The sequence below is a fragment of the Mycteria americana genome, chromosome 4, assembly GCF_035582795.1.
Source record: "Mycteria americana isolate JAX WOST 10 ecotype Jacksonville Zoo and Gardens chromosome 4, USCA_MyAme_1.0, whole genome shotgun sequence".
In the NCBI taxonomy this organism is placed as follows: Eukaryota; Metazoa; Chordata; class Aves; order Ciconiiformes; family Ciconiidae; genus Mycteria; species Mycteria americana.
In genome coordinates this window covers 60,383,518-60,400,864 of record NC_134368.1, presented here as the reverse complement: position 1 = coordinate 60,400,864, position 17,347 = coordinate 60,383,518, and the positions used below count along the sequence as shown (strand labels likewise).

The window sequence follows — 17,347 nt, the reverse complement described above, 5'->3', positions numbered from 1 at the left end:
AACAGAAGGGAACCTTGATACGACCGCTGGATACTCCCACTGAACAGAACGGAAAGGTGGACATGGTTTGATTTGTCACGAAGGAAGGTGTAGGGAGCTTCACGTTCTTCACCTGCTGACCTTTAAACATTTCTTTCTAACTCAGAGTGCTTCCTCTGTAAATATTTTGCATGCTAAAATGAAAAAAAAAAACAAAAACAAACCAAAAACCTGCTTCCCTGTTTTCACGCTGTTGCAATACAAGCAAGCAGGCTGCAGTCTGAGGGCTCTGACTCCGCATGTAAGGCGATTTTGGCTGCTCTGCTGTGCATTCAATGTGGCTTTTGCTGAGGAGGACCACGTGCACTCCGCCACCTCCCTGCGCTCCCGGGGCACGGACTCACCTGCTGGGACTCCTGTGAGTCGCCATGTAAGCAGGTCAGGGCAGAATTAAGGTTTCTTCTTTCCTCCAGCCAGGCCCCAGGCTGGGAGCTGGAGCCGGACCCGTGGGAGCTCCAGCTGGTTGCCCGGCCGGCTCGCGGCCGGGGCAGCGGCCTAGCACACCTAGGCCGGCTCGCGGCCTAGCACACCTATGGCAGAAGATAGTCTGACGCCTCGGAGACTTGTCAAACCAGCTGGGTGCCTGTGGTTTGGGCCACGCTGAACAGCCTGTGGGCCTGGGTAAGGAGGGCTCTGCTTGAAATCCCTACCAGCCCTTAATTTTGCACAGCACAGCTGGGTCTTGCTGTCTGAGGACTCCCTGCTGCTCTCTGCTGGTGCTGTGTGTGCAGGATGGCACGCTTTCGAAAATGACGCTACTCCGCTTCTGACGGGTAGCTTGTAGCTAACGTTTTACCTTCACCTTAGCCATAGTCAAGACTGTTATTCCATTCAGTGCCTAGTTCTGCAGGTACAGTTTGCGTGGTGTGTTTGGTTAGTTTAAGGGGGTTTTTTTAAGACACAAACTGGAGCAGAGGATTTCCACTCTGTGATTTATCACAGCACTAAAATCCTTTAGGACATGTTGCTATATTCTATGCTGAACTTTCAAATTTTTTTTTTATGTGGAAGTCACATTCCCTGCTCAATTCTGCAGTGTTGATCCTGGACCGGGATGTCCAGAGGTGTCAGGAGCCAAGTGCAGCGATGGGTCTGCATAGAAAGCAGCCCTAGCAAAAATGGGCAGTGTCCTCCTCGCTGCGAGGAGGAGCTGAGCCTGCTACAGTGGCAGCTGGGTCTTGAAGTCTTGAGCTACCTGCTGCCCTCTCAGGCTTTTGAGAAACAAGTACTTCTCTCCCTCCTGGTAAGTAGGGTGGAGGGAACAGAAAGCTGAAATAGGCTGACTGAGGCCTGTGTTGTCTTCCCATCAGCTAGCTCCCCAGCCCTCAGTTTCCCTCCTTCTTAGTGCTGCACCTAACCCATGCATGGGATGTTTTGAGGCCCTCGTTTGAAAGCAAGTTTGTGAGGGAAAAGTATTAGTTTTTATTTTACTCATGGATATGTTTTGATCATATTGTGGACAGTAAAATACCAACCGGGCACTTGTTAATCTACCAGAGAAGGCACTGCCTGAAGGGAGGAGAATGTAGGACATTTTGAGTCTGAATAGATGAGAAAGCTGCATTAGCCAGTGCAGTTTGTTTCTGATCAGTCTCTCTAGTTGCAAAAGGCCGTAATTGTACAGGAATTCACTGCTACCTTATTTCTAAAATCCCTGCAGATGATTCCCACCAGACAGACTGCTTTGGTAAGCAGTTCATTTCAATACCTCACAAAAGCTGCAGCAGAGAGCAGGGTGAGGACAAAACGAAGCAGAAGTGATTTACTGAGCAAGCAATGTTATCACTCTGCTGCACATCATGTCTTTGCAAGATAGAAATTTGTTGGTTGATCTTACCTTACAGAACAAACAAGATTAAGTGGCAGAGGCACAAAAAGCAGTCCTGGCTCGCTGGGTCCAAGGCACATTTGCAGGCGTGCATTAGATCTTTTTCTGTCTCCGGTGGCGTGTGCTTGTTGGCAAGATAGTGTTTTGGCATGCAGCACATCTCATAAACAGCTACCTGCTCATGGCGTCTATTTAGGTAATTGAATCAGTTACTTCCAGTTTGCCATCCTCCTTATTTATAAAGCCTTCCCTTGTGAATTATGTGAAAATGTAACTTGGTTTTTACTGATAAAAAATTCAGATTAGTCTGACTCACACCATGTAGAGCAGTAGCTGGAGTCACTTCTTCTAGAGTCATGGAACTAGAGGAAGCCACTGTGCTGCAAAATTATAGAAAAGTAGCATATGAGTGTGCGTGCGTGCGTGCGTGCACTCCAAGGAGAGCTCTGCAGTAGTTGCCAAACAGAAAGACAGGAAGAATTACATCGTTATAATCTCAAGGACAGCAAAGTGAAACTCTGTAATCCCCACAGGGCAAATACTCTTTGGCTCTGTTATCAGTCCAGACTAAATCCCTGGGTGTCTATACTCAATCACTTACAGTTAAGTCAACGTTTGCCTGTTGCTCGAACAAGTGCTCTTCGCATCTGAGTTCGTGTTCATGGCACAGAATTCTCTTTGGTTTTAAAACTTTAATAATAAATGATATTTTAGAAAAGCAATACAGCTTCTGTACAAGGAAAGGCGTATTGCTTGCAGCTATGTGATTTCATAATTTAAAATTTCCTTTTTTTCCCCCAATTTTAATGTCAGCACTGAGATATTTGCTAATGGGAGAACCAGCATATCATTAGATACTCTGCCTGATCTTCCTCCACCCAGTTTTGCCACCACCCAAAACACAGGAGCAAGCAGCGGCCTGCCCTGGCTGGCTTGAGGAGTTCACTGCCTCGGGAAGTGATCAGATCACATCTCTGTCAGAATCTCCTGTCTTCTTGGGAACGAGAAAGGCAACTCCTGAGAAAAAAAAGGGCATATGGTAAACGCCAGAGAGAAGACACAGAACGAGTTGCACCTCATTTCAAAACTCCTCCTGGAGGCTTTGGCACTCTCTGCTGAGTTAAAAGGACCGATCCCCAAAAGACGTGAGAAAAGCATGCTGAGAGAGCATTTCCGGGAGGGAACAACCCTACACAGAGAGGATGCACTACGGGCTGCATAATTCTGAGAATACTGCACTTTCTCTTCTGCATGCAGGGGTGGATGAACGTGAGAGACTGCAATGTCTGTCTTGCCTCAGCCTGGGAATATGTGCATTGCTTTGGGCAGTGCTAATGGGAAACCCAAACTCAGCTAACCTCCTTCAGCAAACCTGTACCACAGCAGGATTTTTTTTAATTTTTTGTTGGGCAGTAGAGCCCATGAGCAAATACCACCATACAAATAGCAGATAATAATAGTAGCTTCTTAAGTGCTCACTGTTGCCTGAATTTCCTGATGGCACAGTGAAACCTTAGGCATCAAAATGTAATGGTGCAGGAACCAGGACGTAACGCTTCTCCCCAGGCGTGACCTGGCTGTAGAGCCCCGTCTGTGACGCCACTGACAGAGCCCAAAGAGCAGCAGGCAGTGTGGTACTCCGCTCGGTTGCGGAGTGCGTGCAGTGGACAGGGGAGAGCAAGGTGCATTGCTCCTTAGCAGCAGGCAGGTTTGACGGGGTAGATCAGTGCTGCAGATTTGGAAATCTAAATACTTGTGCAAAAAATATAAAAACTTAGGTCAACAGTTTTCATGCTTGGCAGGCTTACTTGAACCATCTAGTCTGACCAAATGCCGTAAGAACTGCCATACACCTCAACTTTTGAGGCTGCCTTGATGATTTTAAAACATTTTTTAAAGAATACTGACTTCACAAGACAAGGACAAGTAACAGAAAATCTATAACTTCAGATGAAGTGTTCCTTATTTCACACACTTTGCATAAATTGTAGCTTGCATTACTCTCGTGTCTACACATCAAGTTTAGGTGGCTTGGTTTGCATGCTGCCATGCAATAGTCACGAAAGACACCAAGGCAGAGCAGGAACCAGAGGATTCATGAGTAGGACAAAGTAACAAAGATGTTAGAGAGGAGATAAGGTGGAGCTGGGTAGAGGCACAGGGACATATGATGTAGGCATAAAGTAAGATATACTCAACCCCAAAGGAGATTGGGTCTTTCTTTGCTCCATTTTTCTGAAAGCTGCTTGTTTCACCCAGTATTCATCACAGCTTTTGAAGGGCCACGGAGCCACATTGGTAGACAATGGGCAAGCATGTTCTTGCCATAAAACAGTGAGGCAATTCCTTTTGCAGAGCTCCTCGCTGCTGAGACAGAAGCCTTTGTTCTTTACATTATCTGGATGTCTTTCGTTATCTGAACCTATCCCCTCTGTAATTGCACTAATTAATACCATTGCAAATCTCTTCATGTTTCTCATTTACAGAACACTGTTACCTTGCATCTCACTTAGATGAGGTGAGGGTGAATCTGCTGTTTACAACTCGATTCAACTAGTCGATTACTCCGTTAGCAATGAGGTGTTAAGAGATGAAGTATGAAGTCAGCACATGCACCAAAACACCAGCCCTGACTGAGACCCCCCATCAAAATCTGTGCACCCTACTTGGGTTTGTCTGTGCTCAGAGCTCCTGTGGGTGTAGCAAACACAGGGAGAGACAAGCAAAAACTCTTGAGGAAATCAGAAGAGGGAATTGGTCCTGATTACGTTCGTGACAGCTCTTTATCGACTCATTTCTTGTAGTCTCCCAGCTGTCAGCATCAAAACTCTGCATGTTGTTTTCAGCTGAAGTAGATGTCTCCCGCTGCTCCTGAAAACTGAAGGATCACTCCTGTAGTAATGAAATAAAAAACATTGACCTTACTGTTCCAGACTTTCACCAGAGGATACAGCTGCAGTCCAGTTTACAAATCTGAGTTCAGAATAACTTCCTAGAAGCCAGCAGAGTTGTTCCAACTTTAAGGCTGTCTCAAAGTTATTATTTCAGAACTTTTATGGCCTTTTTCTCATAATGATTTGAAGTGATGGCATGTAGATTTCAAGTGTCCACTCAACTTTCTTCATTTTCTCTTTTTGTTTTCAAGTATATTCGGTGCTGTTCGAACTGGTGCTTACATGCTGTACATTTTGATGACCAAAGGCCTGAAGCAGTCAGTGTGTGACCAGAGTTTTTACATTGGACCTGTCAGCAAATTCTGGGCATATGCATTTGTGCTAAGCAAAGCACCCGAACTAGGTGAGTACCCTCTCCCCCTTTGTCTCACTATACATATTTAGAGCAGAAATGTCTGTCCAGGAAGCACAAGAAGGCTCTCAGTGCTGTTGAAATCTCGTTTTAGTCTTAGAAAAACTGAGTAAACAAAACCAACCCCAAACTCTGCCTGTTTTAGTCTCTAGAGATTAAGTCCAGCTTGGCTGAAGTTAGAGCAATGCGCAGTTGAATAAGGCCATTCGCAACCCAGGAATAAACTGCAGTGATTATATGCAGCAGGGCAGTCAAGAGGTAAGAGCAATCTGGTCCATACCTCTTACTTAGCTACTTGTAGGCAAATATGAGTAGCGTAATCACCCCGTGAATACAGAAGTGAAGGGTGGGCTACAGCAGCTGTGTCAGCAAGAAGCTTTGAGTCAGGTTCTGCCTCCATTCTGCAGCATTCGTCCTTAAATACACATGTGGGCGTACAATTATGAACAATAACGTGCTTCCTCCCTAAACATTGAAAGCTGTGGCTGTCTGCTTCCTCCAAATAGAAACCAAGTTCCCATAATATCCCTAGCTTTTCCAGTCCTGATTCTTATAAACGCCTATCTCTCCAGCAATTTTTTTGGTAAGGACACTTACGATATACATGCCAAAGCCAACATAATAGCCAGTCTGCATGTGTTCTTATCCCATGGCTTACAAGAATGGGAAGGAGGAGGCAGCAATTTAGGAGCCCTCCAGCTTTCATTTCAGAGGCTGCCCTTCCTAAATCTCAAAGGGCTGCGGCACTCACTGTGTTCAGGTGTACAGCAAAAATAAGTCTTTACCTTTCAGCAGAGAATTTGATTCAGCAAGTTACAGGACAGCAATTCATCAGCATAAAAACTGGAAAGAGACAGACACCAGTTGCCTTGCTGTGTCAGAATCCTTTGGTTTCCTGCTGCTTAAATTACTGCAAAACCACGGAAATTTAGTTGTGAAAACTGGAAAACATCAGCTAGAACTGCACAGCAACAATAAATTGAACATACGATTACTTATTAAAATGTGAGTCAACATCTTGCAGATAATGAAGTAAACAGTAGCATTATGGCTTATTACAGACCTTGTGCAGACAGTGCAGTTTTGGTTCTACCCATCACTAATATTCATGATTTGGATTTCCTGGGATGCATATATGTTATAAGTCCCCAGATTCAAATCTCAGGGATCTTTTTGGAAACACTGTGTCTATAACAATAGAAAACAAGTAGCATACACATATACATATATCTAATTGAGATGCTCAGTGCAATCATGAGAAGCGGAAGAAAGAAAAAAGCAGGAAAGAGGAATGAAATTTACTTTTCTACAATAGCAACATGAATTTGCAGAAAAGGATGTGCATTTCAGCATAAACCGAATTTCTTTCTAGAAGCATTTTTTTCTGGCAATTACATACCTTTCAGTATTGTAGGTTGCGTACAGAATAGCTTTTTGCATAGTAGCTTAAGAGGCTCTACTGAGTTTAACTAGGTTCAGTTTGCAGGTAGGCATTTGAATCGGAGGACACTGTGCTGCTTTCTCTTCAGGTTTTCTGTTCTCTGTCGAGCTGCATTTCACTTCTAGTCCCAGTACATAATGCACAATCTCACAGTCAGAGATGATACATGTATATCCACCTACCTCACCTCAGGCTTTCACAGAGTATGTTTGCAGCAAAGGGCTGCCAAGTAAACCTATGGAGTTTTCAAACAGGCGTTATCCACACAGGAAAATGCGGATATGTTGGTTTTCCAAAGATTGCATAGAGATTAGGAGCCAAGCTGGCTCTCAGATCAGACAGGCTCTCAGATCTAGAGCTGAGGTGGTTTTTCATGCTCCAAAATAGTGTATACTCCAGCAACAGCGAAGGGAAGAGAGCACTGCAGTAATTACAGAATTGTTCAATATGTTTCTCATTTCCTCCCCTCCTTTTTTTTTTTGTTTTTGTTTTGTTACAGGTGATACAATATTCATTATTCTTAGGAAACAGAAGCTCATCTTCTTACACTGGTACCATCACATTACTGTGTTACTTTATTCTTGGTATTCCTACAAGGACATGGTGGCTGGTGGTGGCTGGTTCATGACCATGAACTATGGAGTACACGCCGTTATGTACTCTTACTATGCCTTGCGGGCTGCTGGCTTCAGAGTCTCACGCAAGTTTGCCATGTTCATCACCTTGTCGCAGATCACTCAGATGTTGATCGGTTGCGTGATCAATTACCTGGTCTTCTCCTGGATGCAGCAGGGCCAGTGCCATTCCCACGTGCAGAACATCATCTGGTCCTCTCTCATGTACCTCAGCTACTTTGTGCTCTTCTGCCATTTTTTCTTTGAGGCCTATATCGGCAAAACCAGAAAAGAAAGGAAGGTTGACTAGTGGTAGAAATGAGACAGAAGCCATAGCTCAGGGTCATCAAGAAAAACAAAATTATAAGAAAAGAAAATGGCACAAGGAAACACATATATGTATGGTGCAGCTAAAACTTGGCAGCTTAGGGAAAGTTAGCTTGGTTTAACCCAGTAAGTTTATGATCCTATCATGGTGAGGACTCACTGAATTCTACTCTATCTCAAAGGACTGCTGATGAAAGACAACTTCCTTCTTGTACCTGTCTGCTCTAGAAAAGAAAGGAGAAAAGAAAGAAGAGAAAAAAGAAAAAGAAAAAAGAAGAAAAGAGAAGAGAAGAGAAGATAAAAGAATAATGTTGAGGGGAAAAAAAGTACATTAAATAAGCAGCGTGTTTCCCCAGGGTGGAGGAGAGACTTTTATTTAAAAAAAAAGTTTCTAAATCCTTTCTAATAATTTTTCAGCATTAAACTTAAACAAAACAAAGCAGAGAGGTGACAAAAAAAATCTGGCTATGGTAACAGTAAGATTGCAGAATTAAAATCTTTTCCATAGAAGGTTGATACCTTTAGCCAAACTGAAACCTGAAAGGATGTTTCCTGCATGAAAGTGGCTGAACTCCCCACTGTGGTCATGAATGGAAAAGAGAAGAGATTGATTTCTCCGCTATGTACTCTGCTGGGGGAGCAGATCTGGGACACGGAGTCGCCTCCCTCAGAAGGCGGAAAGGAGCAGTACTTTTACAAGAGTTTAATGTGAAAAGATGCACTGTTGCAATACATATCTCAGAGAGTGCATTTTCCAAGTGCATTTTTCAGTCAAAGGCAAGGAATTTCTGCAGCAGGATAAGTCATAGAGGGTTAAATCAATCAATATTTGCTAAATTACCAGGGGCTAATAGCAGAGGGATGTTCAGGAACGAGAGGGAGACAACTGCCCTCACGTGATTTTTAGGAATTCTCTGTTAATCTCAATTTAACCGCAGCGACACTGAATTAAATGGGGGAAATCAGAAGAAATCCTAGTTAGCGAGAAGAGACTGATATATCTGCCCACTGTTTTCAGAACAGAGCCCTGTGGTACAATACGGATTCTGTATTTTTGTGGACACAAGGATACCTGCCTGGGTGGGAAAGAGGTGGCAGGACTGCGCGACATTGGGTAACACTGTGCTTCTGCATCTGCCTCCCGGGCAGTGCAAAGATGTTCAAAGTGCCCTCCTCTGGTCATGTGGAGATACTACTACAAAACATACTTGGAATAGGTTTTTCTTGAGATTTGTATAGAAAAGATTAGTCTAAACGGAGTAATTCTGCTGCAACAGCTTAACTCTAAAGTCCAGAGAGAATTATCCGTCAATAAATAGACCTGTCTCTCTCTGCAGAATCTGTACTGTAACATCAGACTGACCACTTAAGAAGACACTCTTTCTTCTCTGAAGTCAGCTACAGATATAAGGAGAAACGTTTCACTCTGAACCTTAGAGAGTTAGTTGAGAACAGCCATATTCTTTCAAAGACAAGTAGATTGCATTATCTGTGATATACCAGTCCTTACAAAGCCAAATAAAATGTGTAAAAGTTCCTAGTATTTCAAAGACGCAAGTATGTAAACTTGATGTTAAATGTGTTAATGTAGTATTCTAAATTGTATCAGTTAGGTAGTTTAACTAAACAATTAGAAGAACTAGATCAACAAAATAGGGACTGCTGTTCTGCATAGGATATACACACACCTATAACTACACCCATATACACATTCTGTGAATTGTCAACAAGAAAAAAAAGCCCAGTGGCAGAGAATCACGTTTCCTGGCTAATGCAAAAGATTGTCATTATCTTTCTTGCTTTAATTTGAGATTGTACAGTACAAAGGTTTTTTTTTCAATTATTATTTTTAGCTTTAATTGTGCTGTCATTCATGAAACAGCTGCTTTAGTATCCTGTTACGAGATGACAAGGGCTTTCGGTGTCTCATTATATACAAAAGAAAAACAAATAAAGTTACATTCCATGTTATGTGAATGGTCTTACAAATCAAAAAGCCTTTGCAGGGTAAAATCATAATTATAACAAGCAGAAAATGAGTTTACATTTGTGTTATTTAAGTTATTGATGTGCTAACGTTATTTTATGGTACACAACGAATAGCAAAATGTGATATGCAGTAATGAAGCTATGATATTCATTAATAGGACTACTATATACGTGGAAATATTAGACAAAATCAATTAAATGTGTAAACCATTTTGTTATACAGCTTGGGAGTAGATAATTATAATGCTGAATAAGCCTTTTTCCTCATGCTTAATTTTGCCCTGGCTAAGCAGCAGATTAAGAAGACCACTTAAGTGTGGAAAAGGCAAAATTGAAGTCAACTGCAATTAGATGAGAATCATTGGTAGAAGCCTACCATCGTGCCATTTAGACCCCCAGTCCTCTGTGTCTTAGGTCTCTCAAATAAAGCAAGAGGGGGTGGAAGGGGTCTGGCATCTGGAGCTGAAGCTGGAGCAGAAATCTTGGACCCTGTGAAGTCAGTGAAGGCTTTGCTCTGCTTTGAACAGCTGGTGTGTCTGATTGCCTTTTATCTGAGCAGAGGGGAAGGAACCGCACACATCCTCCTAATTTGAGGCTTATTGCTAATGACTTAAAAGCCCCATAAACTTTATCAGTAAGAAGCAACACCACAGCAAGGCAAGGACTCGCAGCCTAAGTTTAACACAGGCAGAAAACAGGGTGGGTTCCAAACAACCTACCATGTTTCATACACTGTTTTTCTTAATTGCATAAGAAAAAAACACACCTCTGCATGCTGGACGGCAATGCTGGCAATGCCTACGCTGACTTCAGTGGAGCAAGAATTTCACCCGCTCTTACCCCATCCTCCCAAAGCCCTCGCAGGTACCTTGCACCGTTCCCAGCGCCTGCTCCCCAACAAGCCCACCGCCCCACCAGTGGGGCCAGGCAGGCGAGGGCCACCTTCCTCACGGCCTGGGAAGTGGCTCCAGGGCAGAAACCAGCCCGAGTGACCTCCTCAAAACGCAGGGCAGGCGTTTTTCCCCTGACATGCCGGGGGAACTCGGCGCTGAATTCAGTGGGCATCCTGGCGGGTGACTAGCCTGGAGGCAAGCATATGTGTAGGGAAGGGGCAGCAGGATCAGGCACGTAAGGGACAGTGGTAAGTTAGGGTACGTTTATCATCACGCTGGAAATTGGCTGTCACACTGCCATTTGCTTCAGGAGATGATGCATCACACATGCATTTACACAGGTCCTGTGGCCCTACTACACCACTGGGCTTTTCCTCTGAGGTTTTCCACTGGAGTCAAATGTGGTAACTGGCATTAAAGAAATTGAGGATAAGAACAAAACCAACTTACACTGTTTTCTTACTTTTTTTTTCCTTCCTAAAACATGCACGCATGATATTTGGACATCACATTTTAACCCACTCACATGTACTTAAGCACTGAGCCAGTCAACCCTAATGTAATGACACCTCAACAATACTCCAGCTGTTCCAACCTACGAGCCACAAGATATAAACACGGCTAATTGGGTCCTCTTTATTTCCCCTGGCTTGAGCCTTGGGGTCACACTTTTGAATTTTTCTGTCCACTACCAGAACCCTTTTTTTCCTAATTATTTTAAATGAAGCTGTAATTCTGTTGCATTCACACAAGCCATGGGGAACTCAAACTTTATATAAATTACCAAGCATTATGGGAGCTGTGACAACCACCACAGATGCTGGAAATGCTGTTACGGCATTCACTATTAAAGTCAGGAAAGTTACTCTGGTGATAAGGTCAGTCTGCCAGGGTCAAAGTCTGTGTTTTATGTTTTGGCACATTACTCCAGCATACTGAAATAAAACCAGAAAGGTTGGTATGGATTTACACTTAGGCAGCCGCGAGCAGAATTTGGCTCTTCCTGAACACTACTGCTGTGTAGCGAACGCTTTAAGGAAAATATTTTCGACTAGTTAGTGGAAGAACAAAAACTTGGGTAATTCTGCAGCCTCTTTAAATTGTGCCTGTGATGAGAAGGAAACCCCTCGTGCTTACAGACCTTCTGTAACTCGGAGTTACAAATGATTTATGTCTGGGCTCACTGATAACACCCAACTAAGAGCGGCTGGCTCCAAAAGAGACCTCTCACCAGAATCTCACAGTAAACTAATACAAGCTTTTACTTACAAGATAAGGGCCAAAGCCTGCAAAAGGAATCACTGGAAAGAGCCCAGCGGGGTAGTAGGAATAAAGTATTGAGCACCAGCTGCAGGAGAGACAAGGAGGGAGAAGACATATTCCATATCCCAGGAGAAAGTATTTCCAGGCTGACAGCTCTCTGCTTCCCAAGATGAGGAAAGGCAAAGCGGGAGGAGGGTGGGCTGCATAGTGCCAGGTGCCCAGGGTGGGGTGGCTGGTGGAATAAAGCTTGCGTGGAGGGGACCCTCCTGCGGAAGTTAATTACGCAGTGGCTCCCTGAGTGCAAGCGTGGGTCTGTGGATTTGTGTGGAGGAACATCAACGGTCTAACGACTTGTGAACTTCAAGGCCTGGGTGTATTTCATTTTTCTCTCCTGAAAGTAAAAACCTGGGACAACGTTTTAGTTAAGAGCAATGGTACCTCAGGGATCAATATTCAGGTGGTTTTCAGGCAACAAAGACCATTAAGACTCCAATTATTGTGACCGTGAAACAGCAGCCTTTGTAAACAGTGCCAGATATATTAGTGCAGTAATATCTCTAGTAGTTGTCGTCTATCCTGTACTTCAGAACCAGGAACGGAAGTATAACATGTTTATATACAAATCATAAATACAGACATACTTTAAGTAATAAAAATGGCTTTGATCAAGGAAGAAATCAAAGCAAATTGCAGACCATACCGCATAAGTTCAGGACTTGGTCCAATGCCTACTGAAAGTGACATTGTTGGTGAGATACCCAGTGACTTCAGTGAGCATTGCCTCAGCCTGCTGCAGCCCAGTTGCAGAGGGCGACTCAAGACCTAAATCGCCTTGTTTGTTTACTTGGTGGTGACATGAACCACTCGGGGCATCCCTCAGGCCCTGACATGGGTCTTCAGTCATATTTTCCAGCCTAGCATCAATGAGGCCTCTAAAAGGGAAGAACCACAACTCAGAATTGACGGTGGTTTTCTACTGTTTTATTTCAATACATTTTCCCTTCCATTTATTTTATTGAAAGCAAGCTAAAGGACAAGTCCCTGATCCTGCTATCGTAAACTCCCGTTGTGGTCAGTGCAGCTATACACAGGCACAGAAACCTTTTGCTTACAGAGGTAAAGGCAGGATCAGTGCCTTGTTACAGACCTGATTTCTAGCAGAGCAAACAGGGTAGGATTTGATTTCTTAAATTAAACCAACTGTACCAACACAAATAAGATCGGATCTGCACAAGAACTCGACAGCTAAGGGGAACCAGGGCCCTCCCCAGTACATCATAAAGCTCAATAAAATGCTGCATGAAGTGGGGTTAGAGTGTATTCCCCAATGGGTATAAAATAATACTCCCCTGAAACGGTGACCTTCCCGAGAAGTCTCACTTCTGTCCAGTCCTGGACAGCTTCAAACAGGCCTGTCTGCTGAAAAAACACAGCTCTGATTGACTTACCTGCTTTCTCAAAAGAGCCACTACATGCTTTAGGCTTTTTGGAGCCTTAAAGCTGAAGCTAGATTTATATTCAGAAAAAAAACAACCTTAAATATGTGTACAATAACTAGGAGAGAATAGTATGAGAAATATCTTTATTTTACCATTTTCAAATGGCTATTTCACTACATAAAAGGAAGTTTTTATTTTTATTTTTTGGGGTATATTGATATTCCAAATAAAATTTTAACTTTTGGTTCAAAATAAAATCTGTCTCTGTTTTATTAATCTGTAATGTCCGTTTTGTTCTCTATACTGCCACCAAGTCCGGCTATTGAAAAAGAGAAGCGGTTGTCCAGCTATGAGACTACAGAGTGGCTATTCTGTCTTTCACTTCCCAGAAAATCTCTATCTATCAAGTTCATATTTTTGCGTACCACATAGAAGCATTATATGTTTTTTTCTTTGTGTGTATGTGTGCACATGCATCTGTATGATGTGAGTGCATATCATACAGATAATCAGCGCTGGAATGTCCTGCTTCTACACGCTTACACTTTGGAAATCCTAATCTCTGCATCTCTGGTAAGAAAAAAAATCCCTGTCCATCATGATACCTTCTGACCAGGGGGACCATGCAAACACAGCAGCACTCACCAGCAAGCCCAGCCAACACTGTCATACAGCTCCCGATGGCACTGTCTGCTCGGTAACATTTCTGCACCGGCCTTTTTCTGAACTGGCACGTATCCTTCGTTCCCTGAACATCACTTTTACCCATCCCTCTGCCTGCAGCACAACTCATGCAGACAAGCACCCATGCTAAATGGTGGGCATAGCCATCCCCGCTCTGCACAGCAAGAGCATTTCATGGCTTGTTTTGCTCTTAGTATTTTGTAGTTAAACCAAAGCAGTCTATAAAAGAAAATAAAAGCTTTGTTGTCCCATATACACAAATCGAAAAGGTGACTTGCATCTAGCGCAGGACTAACCAAAGACTGAGGCAGGATCCAAAGAGTAAATGTTTGGGCTGCAGCATATCCTTCCTGAAACCCCACCGCTCTCCCCCTGGAAAGGTTTCCAGCCCCAAAACAGGTTAGAAACCTAGCAAAGGCAGCATGAGCTGGAGGTGGAGGGAGGAGGGTAAAGCAGAGTGGGAAGCCCACGATGGGCACGCGTGCAGCTGTGAGAGACCCTGGCGACCTTCCTGAGGACTGGTTTGTGAACCAGCCCAAGGAGCAGCCTGGAAGCAGAGCAGCAAGAAGAGGGAATTGGATGTACAGACCGGGAAGGGCTGCCTACCATCTTCAATATTATCATAGGGAGAGTGGAAGAGCAAAGGTAGCAAAGCAGAGAGGGATTTCCAAGGTAGGTGCAGCTCTCCTGTTGGGAAGAACTCTAACAGTAACTGGGGAGAAAAAAAATAGGATGTGAGCAGTATAGGATTGTTTCGGGCTTATGGCGGAAACTACATTTCATTGGCTCCACTACCCACCTCTCTATGTGTCTGACAGCTACCTGTGACCCAGGCTGGATTACAGCTGTATTTGAGGTAGGAGCGGAGATGAAGCATATAAATCCTTCTTTTATACAGATTCTGTGGAAAGCAAAGGGGTACAGCTTTTGTAGATGTACTACAGGCTCTGCCAGTACCTTTGGCAAGACTATGGGTAGGGAGGGTCATCCTTTATACCCCAAGCAGAAATGAGCTCTCCTTTCTAGTTTCCTCTGTCAAGCTGCCATGGCTTGCAACGACCTTGTGCTGAAAGTCCCCAGCAGAATCGGTCATCCTGACATCCCACCAAATGTGGGCTGCCACTTACCCAGAAAGATGATATTGGGACAAAAGAAATTGCGTGGCCAGGCAGGTATCTATCACCACGTGGCTCTTAGCAGCACTCTGTTTGTTGCCATCCCGGCAAGAAGAAACATTTTCCAGCCCAGAGCAGATGCCAGGCACGAATGACCGAAGCTGACCCCATGCAGGAGCCCAGACACAGCGGAGGGGAACTGCGGGGCTGTAGCTGCCGCTCTCCTGCCTGCTTGTCCAGGAGCACGGCACGGCCTTGCCTTCAGCTACATTTTGTCCCTCACGTGTAGCAATTGCCTCAAAGGCAAAGCTGCAGCATTTCACAAAGCTGCCAGTAAGTACATGCAAGCAAACACAGATTTCACAGTGATGCCGGGCTTGGCCAAGGAGTTTCTTGAGGCTTTGCCACACCGCTTAATGTGAAAATGCTGAATAAACATTCTTCGTCCATTCTCCTCCAAGCAGCTTGGTGCCCTCTGTGCTCCCTCAGTGACATGTCCACAAAATCCCTTCTGGAAAAAACCCACATAAACACCTTCAGCTGTGCCTGCTCTGCCACCTTCCAGCCCTTCAGAGGCCTAAGGGCTCGGCAGGGAGCAAAGCCTTGCTGCTGCTCTGTCACCAGCTCACCAGAGAAGGCTTGAAAGGATTTCTTTGTAACACCTTCCACAGCAGAGGAGTAGGCTGCATTGCCTAAATTACTGACCTGGGGAAGACAGGGGAAGCCAGGTGACGCTGCTGGGGCACGGTGCTCTGTCTCGCCTCTCATCTGTACTGCTCTTCAGCTGTCCTCTCTGCTCTACGCAGTGAGCCTACAGACAGCCCTGGGCCCTGCTGCTCCAGGGATTTTGAGGGTCTGCCTGTTCAGCCCAGGCTGAGCTCCGCTGCTTTGCTCAACAGATTTGTCCTCGTTCCTGAGCTGCCCTGGGCTAGCTGCGAAGGAGGACTTTTCTGTCCAGCTGTGAGTGCTGGCTTCAGTGCCCATCCTGCTATTGCCAGCTGCAGTTCCTTGAATCGCATTTGCAATTCATGGCTTGAATCCTTTCTGCTGCTGTAGTCACTGTAATTCTTCACGCCCCAGCAATGCACCTCAGCTGCTGCCACCCAGTGCCGCCGGCACCTCCACCAACCCACGGGGCAGATGATGAAGAAAATTGCACTAAGCTTCTCCACGTCCTATTTTGCACCTCCGATAGGGATGAAATTGCAGAGCATGGTGTCACCTGTTCAGATCATGCTGGCTTAGGGATGTTAATGCGATTCACCATTAATAGAAATACCGCACCTCCGTGCATGAAATACTTGGAATACATTAATACACTAATACATTAATACGCTAATACATTAATAGAAATACTGCATTTCCATTGATGAAATACCAACACTTAACTGTGTCAGCTGCACTGTCAAATGATGCAGAAATTTAGTTTTACCTGTGAAAAATGAGCCATGTGGCTTCTTGTGTATTTTACATCTAGCTCATCTAACCATAGAAATGGTAGTAGGTGGAGTTATAATAAAGGAAACAGTAATAGAAAATATTGATTTTGGAATGTGTTATATAGAATATAACATATTCTATATAAGTAATATAGATATATTTAAATATATAATAAAATATAAAAATAAATAATTTATTTTTGCTAAAAGAACCGTAAAGGTCACACATAAAGGATTTTCTGGGGTCAGTATTTTTTTCCCTTTAAATTTTACTAGAATTACCAGGGATCCTAGGTTTGGTCAGTATAGTGCTGGCACTTTTACACCCAAATGGTGGCACTGGAACTGCTGAGAGCATTTAAATCCTTTTTCCCGAGTATTCGTTAGACAGACAGCTAAATACAGTTAACAAAGACTTTGCTGTTCACCTCTTCTGCTTTCTCACTAAAGCTTTTCTTTCAACATGGCTTTATCTGTGTAAGATAAACTGAGCACACGTAGGCTGGTGACCATTCAAGGTATCTGTCTGTAAGAGGTCACAGCCATTTGGGGGAGTGCTGTTTGCTTGGGAACATTATTTCTGTTGTGTAACAGCGGCTAGGTCTGGGGAGATAAAAGCAGTTCAGGCCTGTTATCACTTAAGAGGGTTATGCATTTCATGAATGCAACTCTGTGCTGTTTCGGAATTCTAATTCACAACTACTGACGCCCGTAGAATTTTAGGCCAGAAGGACATTACATCACTTCAAGCATAGCTCATATAACTGTTGCTTCAGGTAGAGCTTTTGCAAGCCCCAGGTAAACATTTCCTCCTTTGCCCCACATCTGGCAACCAGCACGATGCGAGCGTGGGGCCTGGAGCCACACGCAAAAGCTGGAAGGAGGGCGTCTGCAGGAGCTGTGCTGGGCCTAGCACCCCGCAGCCGTGCGAAATACCCGCCCCGGGGGTCCCTGGCCCGGCTGCGGGCAG

At 44.2% G+C, this 17,347-nt stretch overlaps 1 protein-coding gene across 6 annotated transcripts in view; it reads left to right on the top strand.

The window, feature by feature from the left end:
* Window positions 1-9,766, top strand: part of ELOVL6 (ELOVL fatty acid elongase 6) — a 77,313-nt gene extending 67,547 nt beyond the window's left edge. For all 6 annotated transcript variants that reach the window (XM_075500726.1, XM_075500724.1, XM_075500730.1 and 3 more), the window contains 2 exons: window positions 5,013-5,164; window positions 7,114-9,766. In XM_075500726.1, the coding sequence (XP_075356841.1) occupies window positions 5,013-5,164; window positions 7,114-7,538 (577 nt within the window). In that variant the 3' untranslated portion in view covers window positions 7,539-9,766. The remainder of the gene's footprint in view (window positions 1-5,012; window positions 5,165-7,113) is intronic.
* The last annotated feature ends 7,581 nt before the right edge of the window (window positions 9,767-17,347 follow it).